At 44.3% G+C, this 16,759-nt stretch overlaps 1 protein-coding gene across 15 annotated transcripts in view; it reads left to right on the top strand.

Annotated features, from left to right (window-relative positions):
- FAM120B (family with sequence similarity 120 member B) overlaps nt 1–16,759 on the top strand; it is a 94,133-nt gene that overhangs the window by 22,268 nt on the left and 55,106 nt on the right. For all 15 annotated transcript variants that reach the window (XR_010933518.1, XR_010933515.1, XR_010933512.1 and 12 more), the window contains 2 exons: nt 7,427–7,528; nt 14,147–14,319. Coding sequence is in view for 5 of the 15 variants with exons in the window: in XM_067701473.1 (XP_067557574.1) it covers nt 7,427–7,528; nt 14,147–14,319 (275 nt within the window). In the remaining 10 variants the exon portion in view is untranslated. The remainder of the gene's footprint in view (nt 1–7,426; nt 7,529–14,146; nt 14,320–16,759) is intronic.

Raw genomic sequence — 16,759 nt, 5'->3', positions numbered from 1 at the left:
GGGTCACTCTTGTTGTCATTTTCGCATTTCTAGTGTCTTTCCTCTGCAGTGTCTAATCTGCTGGTAACCCATCCGGTGAAATTGTCATTTCAGATATTGTGTTTTTCAGTTTTTTAAAACAATCTTCCATTTCTTTCTTCCCTGTCTTCATGTTTTCCTTTAAATCCTTAAACTTGTTCACAGTAGCTGTTTTCAAGTCCTTGTCTACTAATTCCGTCATCCCTGTCATTGCTGGGCCCGTGTCTGTTTATTGACTTTTCCTCCTTATAATGGGTCCACATATTTCTGCTTATTCTGATGTCCAGTATTTTTTATTGTATTCTAGAAGATTTTGGATCTGTGAAGGGTCTTGATTTCTGTCCTGTCGGGCAGTTCATTTACCTAATCCTTTCAGGGCTTGCCTTATAGGGAATTTCAGGAGGTAGAGTGGCCCTGCTCCTGAGGCTGGGCCTTCCTGGGATGTCACCCTAGTGCCGGTGTTTGACAACGTCTCTGCACACTGGCCGCAGGGGCCCCCGGGTCGGTCAGCAGGGTTCCCCATGGTTGTCTTGTCTGGCCTCACTGAGCTTTGCCCTGGACCCACCAGGACCTCGAGCACGCTCCTCTGCAGACTTCTGGAGCCGTCTCTGCACGGCACCAGCTCCTGGTTCTGCCTGCAGCCCCTGCTGTCACGACAGCCTCGTCCTCTCAGAGAGTGGCTTGTTCTGCCAGGCTCTTCCGCCCTAGGTTGCTGTCTGCACGGTGCCTCAGGGTAAAAAGTGTCCACTCGAGAAGGCGGTGGCTTCTAGAGTTGTTGGAGAGGGAAGAGTCGTCAGCACGACCGCCCCGTCTCAGCCAACCCCACCCTCCTCTAGTGTTCCGGGTGCTGACGGCGTTGAGTGCTAGTGTGGTTCTTGTTCCTTTTTTGTGACTGTTTTCCCCTTGGAGAGTTTTATCCTGCATGTTTATACATTTTTCTCCCATCCATATGTCCGTTTTCCTTTATTGGAACTGCTAAGAGATGTTGCACTTCCTGGTCTGATGTTCTGTTTCTTCATCTTCTACTTCCTGGTTTGTTTTTGCTGCATTTGGGTAACATTTCACCACTCCAACCTCAGCTTTTTTGGAGAAGTGTCCCTCTCTCCTTCCTCTCTCCATCAGGGCCTTTCTCTTCTCCGTCCTGAAGCTCCTCCTGGACCGTCGAATTCCTGCTGGAAGCCTCAGGTTGCTGGTCTGGCTCCTGTTCTCAGTGGCTCTGTTGGTGGGAGGCCATCAAAGCTGGGTTTGCCCCCTTTATCCACAGGTGATTTCATTCACTTGCATTGCTTTAAAAACCAAATCCATGTTGAAAAATACAAAATTTATTTTTCTGGCTCAGACCATCCTTTTTTTTTAATTTTTTATTGGAGTGTAATTGCTTTACAGTGTTGTGTTGGTTTCTGCTGTACAACGAAGTGAATGAGCTATACATATACATGTATCCCCTCCCTCGTGGACCTCCCTCCCACCCCCCATCCCACCCATCTAGGTCATCACAGAACACTGAGCTGAGCTCCCTGTGCTATACAGCAGGTTCCCACTAGCTATCTCTTTTACACATGGTAGTGCATATATGTCAGTCCTAATCTCCCAATTCGTCCCACCCTCCCCTTCCACCCCTGTGTGCACATGTCCATTCTCTACGTCTCCGTCTCTATTCCTGCCCTGGAAATACGTTCATCTGTACCATTTTTCTAGATTCCACATATATGCGTTAATCTACGGTATTTTTCTCTTTCTGACTTACCTCACTCTGTATGACAGACTCTAGGTCCATCCACATGTTTACAAATGACCCATCCTTCTGACCAGTTCTCTTTGTCCCTCATGCCCTTGAAAACCAACCCCCCCAGATTCCTCCCTTATGCCATCATCAAAATTGATTTCCTCTGAAGAAGCTTTGTGCTTTTCATCCTTAAGCTTATTACAGTTCGTACTTGCACCCTGTTCACATGGGTGTTGTCCGGTGGCCCTCCTCCCCACTAGGCTGAGGGAGCAGGGACTGCTCAGGGGGCATTCTGCCACACCTGGCAGATTTCTCAGGTGAGTTAGGTGACCGATATTATGTGTGTTGAGTGTGTGTTTAAAATGTTACCTTTGGGCTTCCCTGGTGGCGCAGTGGTTGAGAGTCCGCCGGCCGATGCAGGGGACGCGGGTTTGTGCCCCGGTCCGGGAGGATCCCACGTGCCGCGGAGCGGCTGGGCCCGTGAGCCATGGCCGCTGAGCCTGCGCGTCCGGAGCCTGTGCTCCGCAACGGGAGAGGCCGCAGCAGTGAGAGGCCCGCGTACCGCAAAAAAAAAAAAAAAAAAGTTACCTTTTCAGGAGTACTTGCATTTAGCAAGGCGTTCCTTAGAAAAGGATTACCCTAATGGTTGAATTTCAGACATGGGAGGGAGAGCGATGGTCTCTCAAATCCCACTAGGTAAGCAGCTGTCTCTAAGCCCTGTCTGACTGGCAGGCAGGAGCCCACTCGTTTGGAGTTTAGAATCAAAGTTGCCTTTAACTCCACGGTCATCGACTCTCAGCACTAGGGCTCCTGCAGGTGCACAGCTGTGGACGCTGGAGGTCTGAGCCAAAGCACAGCACCGAATTGATGGCTTCATACTTCAGAGCTCCTAATTATGGGCAAGATTTGGGTAATGGATCTGTTGGATACTCCAGTTCATCTGGAATGTTGCAGGGTGCCTCTTTAGGGAGTGGTTGGTCGCTGTCACTCTTACATGTATTTTATATAGTTGAATATATGGTATTTAGACAGCTCAATGGCATCATGGCCAAAAGTAGGGAGAAACCCTGAAATCAACTCAGACCTCAGCCCATCCTTGGCTTCATACCCATTCTTACCGCTGATTTTAACTCTGTCTCCGTTTTTTAGTCTCCCTAATGATAAGATTAGGTTAAATCACCATAAAACTTGATATATTTTAGGAAATAGAAGGAACTCAGAAAGATGCAAGAAGGCAGATTCTGTTCTGCCCTCCTCCTCTTGTCTCACTGGTTTGCAGCTCTGGAGAAGAGCCCACACCTATGGCAGTCTTTAACAATTAAGGTTAACTGTCCTTTTTCCTTGTCATTCTCTCCTCGTTTTCACTTAGCAGACATTCTGGGAATCCATGGGAGTTGCAGGAGAATGATAGTCTTGTGATGGGCGGTTAGGGAGTCATGTCATCCGTGTGGCACCTTTACAAAGCGCCTACAGGCCATCAGCTCATCCAAGTCCTAGAGGTTGACCTAAAAGGTGACTTTTTTTTTCAAATGTATACAAAAAAGAATGGGGAGTTTTTCTGTATTTTTAAGGACTAAAGCCACACATAATTACAGATTAAACCAGCAATGTAAAAAATATTACAGGATCATAAGGACATATGTATACTTTTTAAAGCCTGGAGGATTGTTATCAAACTTGAAAGTACAGTACTTGAGCGGTTAAAGTTGACGTTGCTTCTGCTCGTTCTCTTTCCCCTCCCAGTGCTCACAGACCCTCCAGGTTGTGTGAGAGGAGTGGGCACTGCTGGGAGTGTGTGTTGGCATAATCAAGAGTTCTTATGGGAGAGCGGTTGGGCATGTAGACAGTTCCACAGTTTTGCTCCCAGGGGAAAATGTCTTAGTTATACTAGAAGCTTTTATAAAGCAGTATAATGTGTCTGTCCTTTGGGAATAGCAGAAGAACAAGTTTGATTATGCTACTTTTCTGTTTTCCGTATAAAATGTTCTAGCGTGAATAGAGAGTAAAACTAGCAAAGAAATTTTACTTGAGTTTTTACTTTGCTCGTTTGAACTCAGAGCCTAGCAAATTGAAAGTTCAAATGAGAAAATCAACCTTTTCTTTTAGGAATTACCAAACTCAATTTCCTCTTCTCTTTTTCTTGATGTGTAGGTATTTAAGAAGATTATTTTAATTCAGACAAACCAAATTATTGCAAACATTTCTGCTGTTGTTTCAAAGTGCATACCAGATTAAAACCTCTGAAATTATGTGGTACCCCAGAGAATGTGCTAAACTATAGCATTTTCAAGCAAAATGCATTTATTTTTATTTTAAGAAGATTTCAGGTAACACTTTGCATCCGGCTGTGGCTTTTAGGAGTGGGGAGCTGTAACTGTGTCTGTGGTAGGCATAGTCTGAATTAACAGTGAAAATGCTTCCAAATGAATGTTTAGGTCTGGACAGAGACCTTATCCAGACTACAGACTTACTCTGCCATGTTGATAGCATTTTCTAGCGGCTCTGCACTGCCTTTTTACCCTCTTCTGGCAGAAGGAGGAAACAAAGGCATATCGAGGGTCTCTGTCACCGGGCAGCTCACCAGGTGAGGGCAGGACGCAGAAGAACCTGCAGACACCTGCCCTCCACTTCAGAGAAGATGCTTGTTTTTATCCCTCTTTTCCTGTATCCTTCCCCACAATTTATAAAATGTTGTTTAGGGAATGAAACTTCAGATCAGCAGTTCTGATTGAACTTTTATCCTCTGGCTAGTTAATTTTATTTGAAAATTAAGAGTTTCCTATTCAAGGCTCTGTAAGTAGATAGCTGTAAGTACTGCATTTTAAGCAACATAGTTTGTTGTGCTGAGACCTAGTCAGTTAAACTCATCAGATGTCAGTTAACCATTTTATTGTAAAAGCAAAAGCTTCCCTTCTTTTGTTAATTAAGAAATACTTTGTAATTAATATTCACTTAGCCCTCAATGGTCTAAATTATGGAGAAAAGAGGGAATTTGGTGTCAGTGCTGGTCTAAATAATGAGGAAAGAGGGGATTGGGCATCAGTGGTGGTCTAAATTTTGAGGGAAGAGAGATCTTGCTGTTGGTGCTGGCCTTGGGCCTGTTTCTCTGCCGGGCCTGACGCAGAGGTGAGCTCACAGCTCCTATTGGGCTCTCTCGATGGGCAGCTGTTTCCTCCTGGATTGCAGCTGAACGACTGATGCTGTGTGGCATTTCTCTTGGAATATTTGTCCAAAAGATGACTTCCCTGGGTCTTAACAAGAAAGGAAATAACAGAAGGTCTGTCAGGTGTTTTTATTTTTTTTTATTTCTTTAATTTTTATTCATTTATTTATTTTTTGGCTGCATTGGGCCTTCGTTGCTGCGCACGGGCTTTCTCTAGTTGCGGCGAGCGGGGGCCTGCTCTTCATTGCAGTGCGCAGGCTTCTCATTGTGGTGGCTTCTCTTGTTGCAGGACATGGGCTCTAGGCGCACGGGCTTCAGTAGTTGTGGCACGCGGGCTCAGTAGTTGTGGCGCACGGGCTTAGTTGCTCCGCGACATGTGGGATCTTCCTGGACCAGGGCTCCAACCCGTGTCCCCTAGCATTGGCAGGCAGAGTCTTAACCACTGCACCACAGGGAAGCCCCTATCAGGTGTTTTTAAATAAAGGATACCAGTGCCCAATGTGAACCTATCTTTACTTTCTTTGTGTGTTATTTAGAATTAAAACTTTGAGGTGTCAACTCTGAACCTCTGTGCTGTGAACAGTTTTAGATGAAAGATGGTCACTTGCACGCGGTGTGAAGTGCGGTTTTGTGAACGTTTTAGTGATTCCCAAGGAGTCAATTGGCAGGCTAGGTTCATCAATGGCAGCGGTTGAGTGTGAGTTACTAAACCTCCTAAAGTTGGTCTCTTGGCATGAGCAGGACAGTACTCACTCAGTTGGCTGGTTTGTGTTTTTTTCTTGCGGTGCGCGGGCCTCTCACCGCTGTGGCCTCTCCCGCTGCGGAGCGCAGGCTCCGGACGCGCAGGCTCAGCGGCCATGGCTCACGGGCCCAGCCGCTCCGCGGCATGTGGGATCCTCCCGGACCGGGGCACGAACCCGCGTCCCCTGCATCGGCAGGCGGACTGTCAACCACTGCGCCACCGGGGAAGCCCCCGGCTGTTTTTTAATGCAATGGAAAGCTAGGCCAAGAGGATTATATAGAAAGTGGATTGTTTTGTTTTTAACAACATCAAGAATACTTCTCATATTTTCTTTCTTTTTAAAAATTTTTTTGTATGCGTGAAATTTAGACTGAGATGAATTTGCTCATTAAACTTAACAGTTAATGAATATTTGCTCTGGGCTTTGTTTTATATGAAGAAGACACAGTTCTTGCTCTGGGGAACTCACAGTTAGGGTGGGCAGCCGCGGGAAAATTGCAGGCATATGCGGGACTCTGGCCAGAGAACTAGGGGAGGGAGGCATGGGGTGCTGGGGGGTGCAGGGGGAGGTGCTGGCCCCACACTAGAGGGACTGATGCCTAACTGAGAGTGAGGGAAAGGGAAAGGGGGAGTTCACCAAGTGCCCATCAAGGGAAGTGGGCCTCTGTGGGGAGTGGGGGGGCGGGCAGAGAAGAGAGTGCAGACCAAATGCAGAGGTAAGAAAAGACAAGGTGAGCCTGGGGATCTGGGGGGCTGCCGCTGAGTGGAGCACGGCACGTGAGCCGGAGCTGTGGTTCTCCAGGGTCCCCAGACCAGCAGCGTCAGCCGCCCGGGAACCGGTCACCACCCCCAGAGCAACTCAGGGGCCCTGGGCAGTTGCTGGGCTCCGAGATCCGCACTTGCTTCTGGTCCCTGGGCAGCTGTTGGGGAATCTTAATTAGAAAGAGTGACCGACCTGGTCAGATTTTCATTTTTAAAAAAGCAAAACCCCAAAAGCCCCATTGACATGGAGAATGGCTTGAAAGGGGATGAGACTGAAGAGGAGCCTGCTTTCACCAGGGCAGTGCCAGCGTGAAGGGGGAAGGCCAAGAGTTCCCCTTGTGGGCCCCAGGCCAGGGCTGGTGTGGTGAGGGCCCTGTGGGGGACAGGGTCTGGAGGCCGCAGGGGAGCCAGACGCTGATGGCTTGGAGAGGCTGAGTGAGAACGCTGAGTAGGACAGGCTTGCGCCACCTCCGCTTTGCTGAGGCTGGTACAAGAATGGAAGCCAGCTGAACTTCTGTAGCAATTAATAATCCAGCAACAGACAGAAAGGCCTTTAATTCTAGATTATTTCTATCAGCTTTCTGAATTGTCTGACATAACAGTAGTCTTGATAGTTGTGTAAAGTAGTGAATTTAAGAACAGAAAGGACTGTCCTATTTCTCCAGTTCTCTGTAAATGTTTTCTGGAATGGTGGGAGGGTGGGAAGGAAGGAAGGCAGAATGCTGCAGGAGTCATCTCCGTGGCTGCCTCTCTGCCTGGTAATCACTTACCCGGGTGATCCTGCCATCCTCCCCGACAAGGTTATCATTCCTGTTGGAATGAACGGATGGCCGTCAGATCAGAGGGTAGGGGGCCCACTGCTGGAGGCCCAAGGCCTCTCAGTGACCTTGGATGTGAGAACTCACTGTGCTCACCAGCGTGGAGTTGGTCCTGGCCAATGTGGGTCTGGTGCAGTGTTAGCCTGGTGATGAATTGGCACTCACGCATGTCCACTGATGCAGCTGTCTTTACTCAGGTGGTACCAGCACCTGCCCCACTGTCAAGGAGTGGTTTGTGTACTCTGGGAACCCACTGAGGCAGCCGGACCTCGTCAGGCCTCTGCAGATGAGCATTCCAGGTACAGACAGCCCTGATTGAAATAAATCATTGATTTGTTAATGTGATGCAAGTGCAGTACTGATCTCTGTGGAAACATACTTTTCCAGAACTGTACACATACTAATTTTCATTTCTGCCTTGGGTCCCAGAGCAATGTACCTAATAAAGTTCTAAAACACCCGAGGGAAGGGCGTTATACCGATTTTCCCGGGGCCAGTCTGCCGAATCGTCCTGCCTCGTTCCCCTCCCACTGCTCAAGGTGCATGCGGGGCGGGGGGTGCGGGGGGAAGAGAGGTCGTCATGGGTGGGGCCCCAGGACCTGACGCCTGGCCGTCACTCAGTGAAACCCACCCAACTATCAAGGCTGGGTTCTTGCTACTCTGTTTGAGTCAGTTCTCGTCTTGTTCCCACCACTGAAAGTGGGCTTGAGGAACTGGGGAGGGGAGGCGAAGAAAAGTTATTTTAACTGGAAAAAAAGTTTTTTCAAGGGAGGTATCTTAAAACACATAATGGGAGGGGAGGAAAAAACAAAGTTCTCCTAAAAATTAGTTGAAGTAAATCCTTCCTTCCTGTGAGTTCTTAGTATCTGAAAGAGGTCAAGCATGCTTGTAGCAGATAGTGTTTTACATACAGACAACTGAAGAAGAGGACTTTAGGGTTTATTTTAGTGGCCCTCGTTATTGTTTTGGAAAACAAATACTTTGCAAAACTTTTATATTCCGTTTTTGTATGTATTAAATTCTCTTAAGTCACTATTATTTTCTATCACTCAAGCCTATAATTTACCAAATAAGGATTGAACACTGCAAAACATTTTTCTTATAAGTGGAATTGTATAGGGAGAGAAGTTGAAGGAATATTTCCTTACTCTCTCAGTTGGTGAGTGATATACTCAGACCTAAAAAGGTGCTTATCACAAAAACAAATTAAGATGAATTGACATTTGGTTTTACAGCAAGAAGTATTTTTAAAGGATAGCCAAAACCGTTTCCCAGAAATGTTCTGCTATATATGTAATTTTCATTTTATAGGATCTTTCCAAAAATAATGTGGAAAGTGATTGTGATAGTTCTTTTCCTCATTTGAATTATGGAGAATATTTGGTTATTCATTATTATGAGTTAATTTTAGAAACCACTCCATATAAGGCTTTAATAAGCTCTAGAAGTCATTCATTTATCAGAGAGGCTGCTTCTGGGTCTTGTGAACCACAGGTTTGTGCGTGTGGCACACCCAGACTGCAGTTGGAACTCTGCTTCCAGAAGGAGCTGGGGACGGCACGTCTGCCATCACTAGGAAACTGGAAATGGGATCTTGAACTTTTGCTGCAGGTGGTTTAGATGAATTACTCTGTTCATGCTTATGTTAGTAGTGATACAAGATGACAAGATTTTTATGTAAATAGCTTTCTATATCCATGAGGAAAAATGCCAAGTGGTTTTAGACTAAATTGGAAAATGGACTAGCTAATTCCTGTCTCAGGTGTTTTCCAACCTCACCCTGACATGCGGGAGTAAAACCAGTGGACTCCTGCTGCTTGATCCTCACCTTGGCAGGCCCCTTGTGCACAGGTGCAAGGTGTCCTTGCTGCCTGATTAAAGCCATCCTTTCCAGCCAGGCCAGCGGCGCTGCTAGAGCTGTTGCTCTAGGGGAGACCGTGTCTGATCCTTCCTGTTCTCCTGAGATGGTGCCATTAGGTTGGTATCATGGATGTTACATTTTCAGTGAGTCTCCCCATGTAGTGGCCAATGTAGAAAAAAAGACTTTTTCCTCTAACAGCACACGTGATTTAACACTTGCTTTCTTAAATGGTGGAAATAAAAAATAAATCAGATGTTTTTTAACAAAGTGGAAAGGAGACAGAAGGGGAGCAGAAAAATTATAAAGATTACCTAAAAATTAGGTAAGAGTTAAAAGGGGGAAAGAATTATAAATGACCAGCCAGGGAGCAGAAAAATTAATTTCATTACTAGTATATTTTATTCATGGAGCTCATTTACATGCATATATTCCATCCACATCCCCATCTTAATGTGTGTGTACATATACACACATCCAGATGTACTAGCTATATTACGTTTATAATTGTATAGGTATTACAATATGTCATGAAAGATGATGTTCCTGGTAACACAAGAAGGGTGTACCTTGAAATTTCGCTTCCTTTCCCCAGACGACCCTTGCAGGATCCTTGCGTCCATGTGTGTTTGGTCATTCATCACACTTCACTTACGGATGTTCTGCATTTTGTGGTGTCTTGGACCACATAACAGGGAAGCATTTGAAATAGCTTTCTAGCTCTAGAACTGGAGATTCTTCTTTAGACAAAGTGTAGATGATTTCTTTTTTCTTCACAGAGCCATTTTTTAGTCATAATAAGCATATCCTTATTTTACAAACCTAGGAAAGCTGATTGCACGTATCTAATTGGTAATTTGTGTGTCTGTTGGGGTGGCCAAAAGTTCATTCGTTTTTTCCGTAAGGTGGCTCTAGTAGCACTTAGTTATCTTTAAGTTCATTCAAAACAGTTCTGTTAGATTGTATGTGACAGCTGTCATATCAGCATGCGTTTAATAAAAGACTTACCAAAATTGGTGAATTTTTGTGTAGCCATTTTAACATTGAAGATGGAAGAAAAAAAGCAACATTTTTGGCATATTTTGCTTTATTATTTCAAGATAGGTAAAAATGTAACCGAAATGCAAAAAAAGATTTGTGCAGTGTATGGAAAAGGTGCTGTGACTGATCGAATGTGTCAAAAGTGGTTTGCGAAGTTCCATGCTGGAGATTTCTCACTGGATGATGCTCCACGGTCGGGTAAACCAGTTGAAGTTGGTAGCGATAAAATCGAGACATTAACTGAGAACAATCAACGTTATTCCATGCAGGAGACAGCCGACATGCTCAAAATATCCAAGTCAAGAGCTGAAAATGATTTGCACCAGCTGGTTCTGTGGATGTTTGGGTTCCACATAAGTTAAGCGAAAAAAACCTTCTTGACCGTATTTCCACATGTAATTCTCTACTGAAATGTAATGAAAACATTCCGTTTTTAGAACAAATTGTGACAGGTGATGAAAAGTGGTTACTGTACAATAATGTGGAACGGAAGAGATCGTGGGGCAAGCAAAATGAACCACCACCAACCATACCAAATGCCAGTCTTCAGCCAAAGAAGGTGATGTTGTGTATATGGTGGGATTGGAAGGAAGTCCTTTATTATGAGCTCCTTCTGGAAAACCAAACGATTAATTCCAACCGGTACTGTTCCCAATTAAACCAACTGAAAGCAGCACTCGACGAAAAGCATCCAGAATTAGTCAACAGAAAATGCATAATCTTCCATCAGGATAACGCAAGGCCGCGTGTTTCTTTGATGACCAGGCAAAGACTGTTACAGCCTGGCTGGGAAGCTCTGATTCATCCTCTGTACTCACCAGACATTGCACCTTTGGATTTCCATTTATTTTGGTCTTTACAAAATTCTCTTAATGGAAAAAATTTCCATTCCCTGGAAGACTGTAAAAGTCACCTGGAACAGTTCTTTGCTCAAAAAGATAAAAAGTTTGGGGAAGATGGAATTATGAAGTTGCCTGAAAGATGGCAGAAGGTAGTGGAACAAAAGGGTGAATACATTGTTCAATAAAGTTCTTGGTGAAAATGAATAATGTGTCTTTCATTTTTACTTAAAAACTGAGGGCACTTTTTGGCCAACCCAATAGAATGATTTTTTTAAAGTGTTGTTCAAGAATCAGTGAGTAAACTTAGTATTTCTTGGCTATGTAAAGATGTTTGACTCACTAGAATCTTGCAGATCATCTTAGAAGACTATTTTATAAAATGAAATGAGGTGGAGTGGTATATTTTATGACAAGAAGGGGCTATATTTGACTCCTTCCATCATTTGGTAAACAACTATAGTGAAGTTTTCTTGTTTCAGCTCCTCTTAACATGTACTGTTGAAGATTTCCATCTTGACACTTGTTAATACAGGTGAAAAAAGTGTTGTCACATCTTGGAGGTTTCTGTGGGTGGTAACTGGAGGTCACCAACCTGCTCTGTGGGTGAGAGCATGTGCTCCTCGTGAGGAGATGCTGTCAGGGCCCCAGCCTCTGAAGTCACCTCCCTGATGTTGTGGATTAGAATAAATGGATTTAAAACCTCAGTCGTGTTTTTCTTCCATTTGTAAAGATAATTGGAAGCTTTGTCAACTAAATGTTACAAATACACGTATGAGTCACAAGCCAGTGGTTGAATTTTGCACTGACTGCTTTTTATACCTAATTCACTATATTTTGAATGTATTAGGTAGAAGCAGTATAACTGTCATTTTGCAAGCATGAAATTAGCTCATCCATGGAAGTTTAGAGTTTAATATATTGAGATGTCAACTCATTCTAGTCCGTTTATATCTGAATGAATTTTTTTACTTATTGTAAATAAGCTACTGAAGTTTATCCAACCAGAATAAAGATTCAGTTTGCATGTGAGTAGTCAGCGTTTTTTATTTTGTCTTTTTTTGGCCAGCGGTGCTCTTTCAAACAGAATGCTAAATAAATATTCATTTAAATCAGACTTACGAATTAAAACCTTCATAAGTAAACTTGAGACACACAGTGTATGCAGGTTAATTTCTGGAAGTGTCACCTCTCTCGTTCTCAGAGTGCACACAGACCAGTTTTATGGTTTCTTACCCTAGGAACATGCAAGGAAAATAATCATAGGATAACCCTAAAACCCAGCGATTCCATTATTTCCGTATAGAAAGCACCCAGAAATGCCGTGGCTTAGAGTGGAGGAGTGTGTTCATTCACTCGTGCACTTATAGCTGTAAAAGCACACTCCGGACCATCGCTTTGTTACTAGTGAGGCACCCAGCAGCCTCCACCCTGGGGTGGGTCCTCCCAGGCATCTCAGATGGTCTTCCAAGTTGTCATTCACAGAAATGACCACTTCCCTTGTCCGTCTGCGTGCCCCTCCAGGGCTCGGTTGCTCCGAAAAGCCTTGAGACTTTCCTGTCTGTCCACGGATTCAGGCAAAAACCTTTGCCAAGTGACAGAATTTGGTTTTTGAAGCTGATGTGTTTCAGAGGCAGTGTATCGTAGTTGGTGACCTACAGACCAGGTCACCTGCTGAGATCTCTGGACTGTTCTTTGGAACATCCCAGCTGCCCATGGAACTCTGGGTAAAGTGTAAGGGCTACCCTTGATCTTTTCTGGCAGAGTTACACAATTTTCTCATATTGTGAAATCTTTTTACTTTGCTATTTTCAACTATTTAAAAAATGTGAAAGTCATTAATAGTTTATGGGCTGTACAAAAACAGACAATGAGCTGGATTTTGCCCACAGGCTGCTATTTGCAGACCCCTGCAAGATGATTGTTTTCCGGAAAAGCGTGTTTCTAAGAAGGAATAGCTGACCCTGTGATTCTCTTGGAATAATATTTCTATCTTAAAGACTAGTGCCGTTGGTTTTTTTTGTTTTTGCCAAAACAAAATTACCTTCATTTTCTTTCTTCCAAGGGAAAAGATGATTTAATAAATAATGAAAAAGTATTTTGGGGAGGAAGGAACACTTCAGCCATATCAGAAATGCAAGTGACTTGCTGGGCTGTTTCACTTCTGATGGTGGGAAATACACACCTGAGAATATTGAATGACATTGTGAGAAGCATAAACAGAAAAGGGGAAGAACTTCCTTTTTTGAGTCACTTAATTCTGATACCATTTGGTTAGTGAGTTTTGTTTTCTTAGTGAAGCTGTGGGATGGTTAGGTCCAGCCGTCCTTGCACTTGAGGATGCCTTACAGCCACAGGACCTACAGAAAGTCACAGCTGCTGCTCTTGGCAGGACCTGGCCCAGCCCAGGCCTGGCCCCTCTGGGCAGAAGGAGCAGGGCTGCTGTGTCTTCCTCCAGACTCGTGCTGCCATTGATGGTGACTTGGGTAAATGAGTGAGAAGTTTTTCTTTTCTTTGATTTTAATAATTTAAACATATATATGAAATGTAGGAATAAAACACAAATTTAGTAGAATTTTAATATTTTAGGAATTTCTGTTTAATAGTTCTAGGGATGTGCTTTCCAAAGCATGGGGCTCACAGGTGCCCTGCTTATCCCAGTCTCTAGTTTGTTCAGTGCAGACTCCTAGGTACTTTACCTAGCAAAGCAGAATTTCTGCATACAGACCCCACGAAATGTATTTTTTACAATTTTGGCAGCTGGTTCTTCTGCACAATGAAGTTTGAAAACCACTAGTCTGGGGAAATAACAGCAAACTAACAGCAAATAGGTGGTGTTTCCACCAAGCACCCCATCGCAGCTGTGCTGTGTCTCACGCCCTAAGACAGTACAGCGAGCAACACGGGTAGGAAAAAGCCCTCTTCCCCCACAATGTAGCCATTTAAAAAAAGAAGACTGGTTTCAGTGAAATACATATATGCTGACCTTTTAGGGTTTCTGCTTGTTTAAACCAGGAAGTTCTGTTCATGTTTATTTCCAGTTGCTTTACACTTTAAAGCCCACGGATATCGGGAAGGGAAGAGGTTAGTGCCCTTTATTCCTTTACTGTATTTCTGCAGACGCGTGTTATAACCTGCTAGTGCAAAGAATAACGGTAAATGGACTTTCCTCTAACTAGGGGGAACGCCTAGTTTGAAGCTGCTGTGGCTGAGCCAAGAGGCAGGACTACAGGCCCAGCGCTTGGACACACTCCTGGCCTGTTTTGACCTTTCCTCCTCGCGAGAAGAGCTGCAGGTGGTCGAGAGCCCCTTTCAAGCGTTGTGCTGCCTCCTGATCTACCTCTTTGTGCAGGTAACCTCCTTTCCTGTCGAAGCTGCTGCTGTCACCCCTCACTCCTGGCCCTCGCCTTTGGTGGGGTGTGGTGCTCTGGGATGTAGCCGTGGGTTGGTCCCCTGCACCATCTCTGCCCAGTGTCTGTTCTAGAAACTCCAGTCCTTCGAAATGCTCGGACTCAAGTGAGGGTTCCGTGTGTGCGTACATTTGAGAAGCCCCGTCTGCTGCCGGACTTAGAGGTGGGCGCTGCACCTAAGTGTGATGGAGACTTGAGGCGTCTGACCCGTGCAGGAGCCCTGTTGCACTTTGCTCGCGCTTGCTGAGCTTTTTGGGCTCTGGACTGTTCCTGTGTCCCTATGTGGGTGGTGGTTCCTGTTGGTGGGGTTTCATGTAATGGTGAGAAGGTCCAGCGCTGCAGTCCGGCTGACCTGGCTAGAGTCACAGCTCTTCTCAGAAGCACAGAGCTACCAAGGGAGACTACTTCAACTTTCCTAAGTCATCTAACAAACGTTCGCTTTTCCACCTGCGAACGGGATCACACCTTCTTCCTGAGGCTACTGGCCAGGCATTCTGTAGAAGGCGAGAAGTGTCCTGCACAGGTGCCCAGAGAAAAGCCCACCAGGGTGGTTGCCGCTGTCAGCCACCCCCACGCGCGGAGCTGGGCCACGCACGGGGTGGAGAAGGCCACAGCCACGCGTGGGGAGGTGCCGCCAGCTCCTCGTTCGTGCTGTTTGTTAGTTTATGCAGGGAGCTTACAAGGGTCACTGAAAACATTCGCCTCTTATTAGTTTCCACGTGCATGATAACGTTGGGACGCCTCAACAAAAGAAGGGCTTAAATACCTTCCATCTCCTGCTTCCCTTCCCCAGCTGAACTGTTTGTACAAGTCCTTTGCCATCAAGTGTCTGTTTCTTTAGCCATGTAGACCTTCTCACCAGCTTTCCTGATCCCCAGTAGCTGTCCCCTCCTCTGGTCTCCGTAGGTGATAGGTCTGCGTCTGCTTTGCCGTAACTACCAAGTTTTCATTTGTCTGGAATAGAAAATTATGTTTCTGTTTTTCAAACCTGAATTCATTGTCTTTAAGAAACTTATGGTCGAATTACATTTCAGGGGAATCATATACTGATTTTTCCTTTCTAAAAGTCCTCTGTCATTTTATAGCTAGTCCTGTATTTTGCATTTTGTACAAACGTGGTATATATAGTTAAATCACCCTTAGAGATTTTATTGCTTCTTTATTGGTTTCACATGCACCTGTATCAACTTTAGTTCTGAGTAGAATTTTCCTTTATTTGCACCAGACTCAGCAAAGTGTAAATCAATAAATGATGGCAGGGTTGTTTAGTATTTCAATGTAAAAATATATTTCTTTTTATATTTTTACTAAATGTACATGCATGTATTGTCAGTTAATATTTTCTGTCAATTGTTTATGAATCTACAGGTGGCTGAGGTGGACCCATAGAGGGAATTGGGAAGTGGTAGATGACCAATAGCTGAGTTTTCTCCTCCAGAAGGATCAGTGGTTTTCTTCTCAGCACTCCTTGTGAACATACGGATAGTGATGCCATGTGTTAGCGCTCCTAGGACTACGTTTTGCATTATTTTTTTCCAGCAGTAGAGATGGTCCTTGAACCCATTCACAGTCACCCGATACAGCTCTGCTTTCTTGTCAGCTGTGCAAGTGATCGTTAGTTACGAAAAATCCACTTCCAACAGGAAAAAAATGCCAAATCACAGAACAGTCACTTTACATCTCATATTTATATAACCCTGAAGCAAGACAAGCATCAGGAAAACTTCTACTTTTACCTTCTTTACACTAGTAACTGCCTTTTCAGTGAACATCTCTTTAGTGTAAGTAAGTCAGCATGAGATAGACTCAGTGTTGGCTTGACTTGCAAGGACACATTCAAATTGGAACTTTTTAAAACTAGAAAACAAATCGACACATCAGCGTTGTCCCTCAGATCAAGAGGTACTGTACTGTGCTATTATTCACGGGGATAACTTCTCTCAGGATTAATAAGACTAAAAAGGTAATTTTTTAAAAATACTGTACTTTTATATAGTTAAGCTTATATTAGATGTTTTGATGTGCTATACGGGTTAACTACATACTGTTCAGTGCACAGAACCTGTAGAGAAACAAAACCCTCTCTTTTGTTCACTTGGATTCGTACCTCCAAGTCAGCAGCATTTTTTATCAGAGGCTTATCTGAGAAGCTTTCCTGGGAGTGTAAGTTTGCATCATAGAAAGTTTACATATTTTTTATAATCTATACTGGAGCAAATACTTTATAATAATAATATCCATTATACAAAATTCTAAAAAATTGGTATTACTAAGACTTGCCTCCTCTGATATGTTATAGATTTGTTAATTACAAAGGTGGTGGCAGAGTATGAAATAGGTTAACTGAAAAAAATAGGACATGAAAGAGTTATTCCTTTCTCA

This window comes from Pseudorca crassidens, chromosome 13 (assembly GCF_039906515.1).
Source record: "Pseudorca crassidens isolate mPseCra1 chromosome 13, mPseCra1.hap1, whole genome shotgun sequence".
NCBI classification, from domain to species: Eukaryota; Metazoa; Chordata; class Mammalia; order Artiodactyla; family Delphinidae; genus Pseudorca; species Pseudorca crassidens.
The sequence above is the reverse complement of the archived record's forward strand: the minus strand, read 5'-3'. Positions and strand labels throughout refer to the sequence as shown.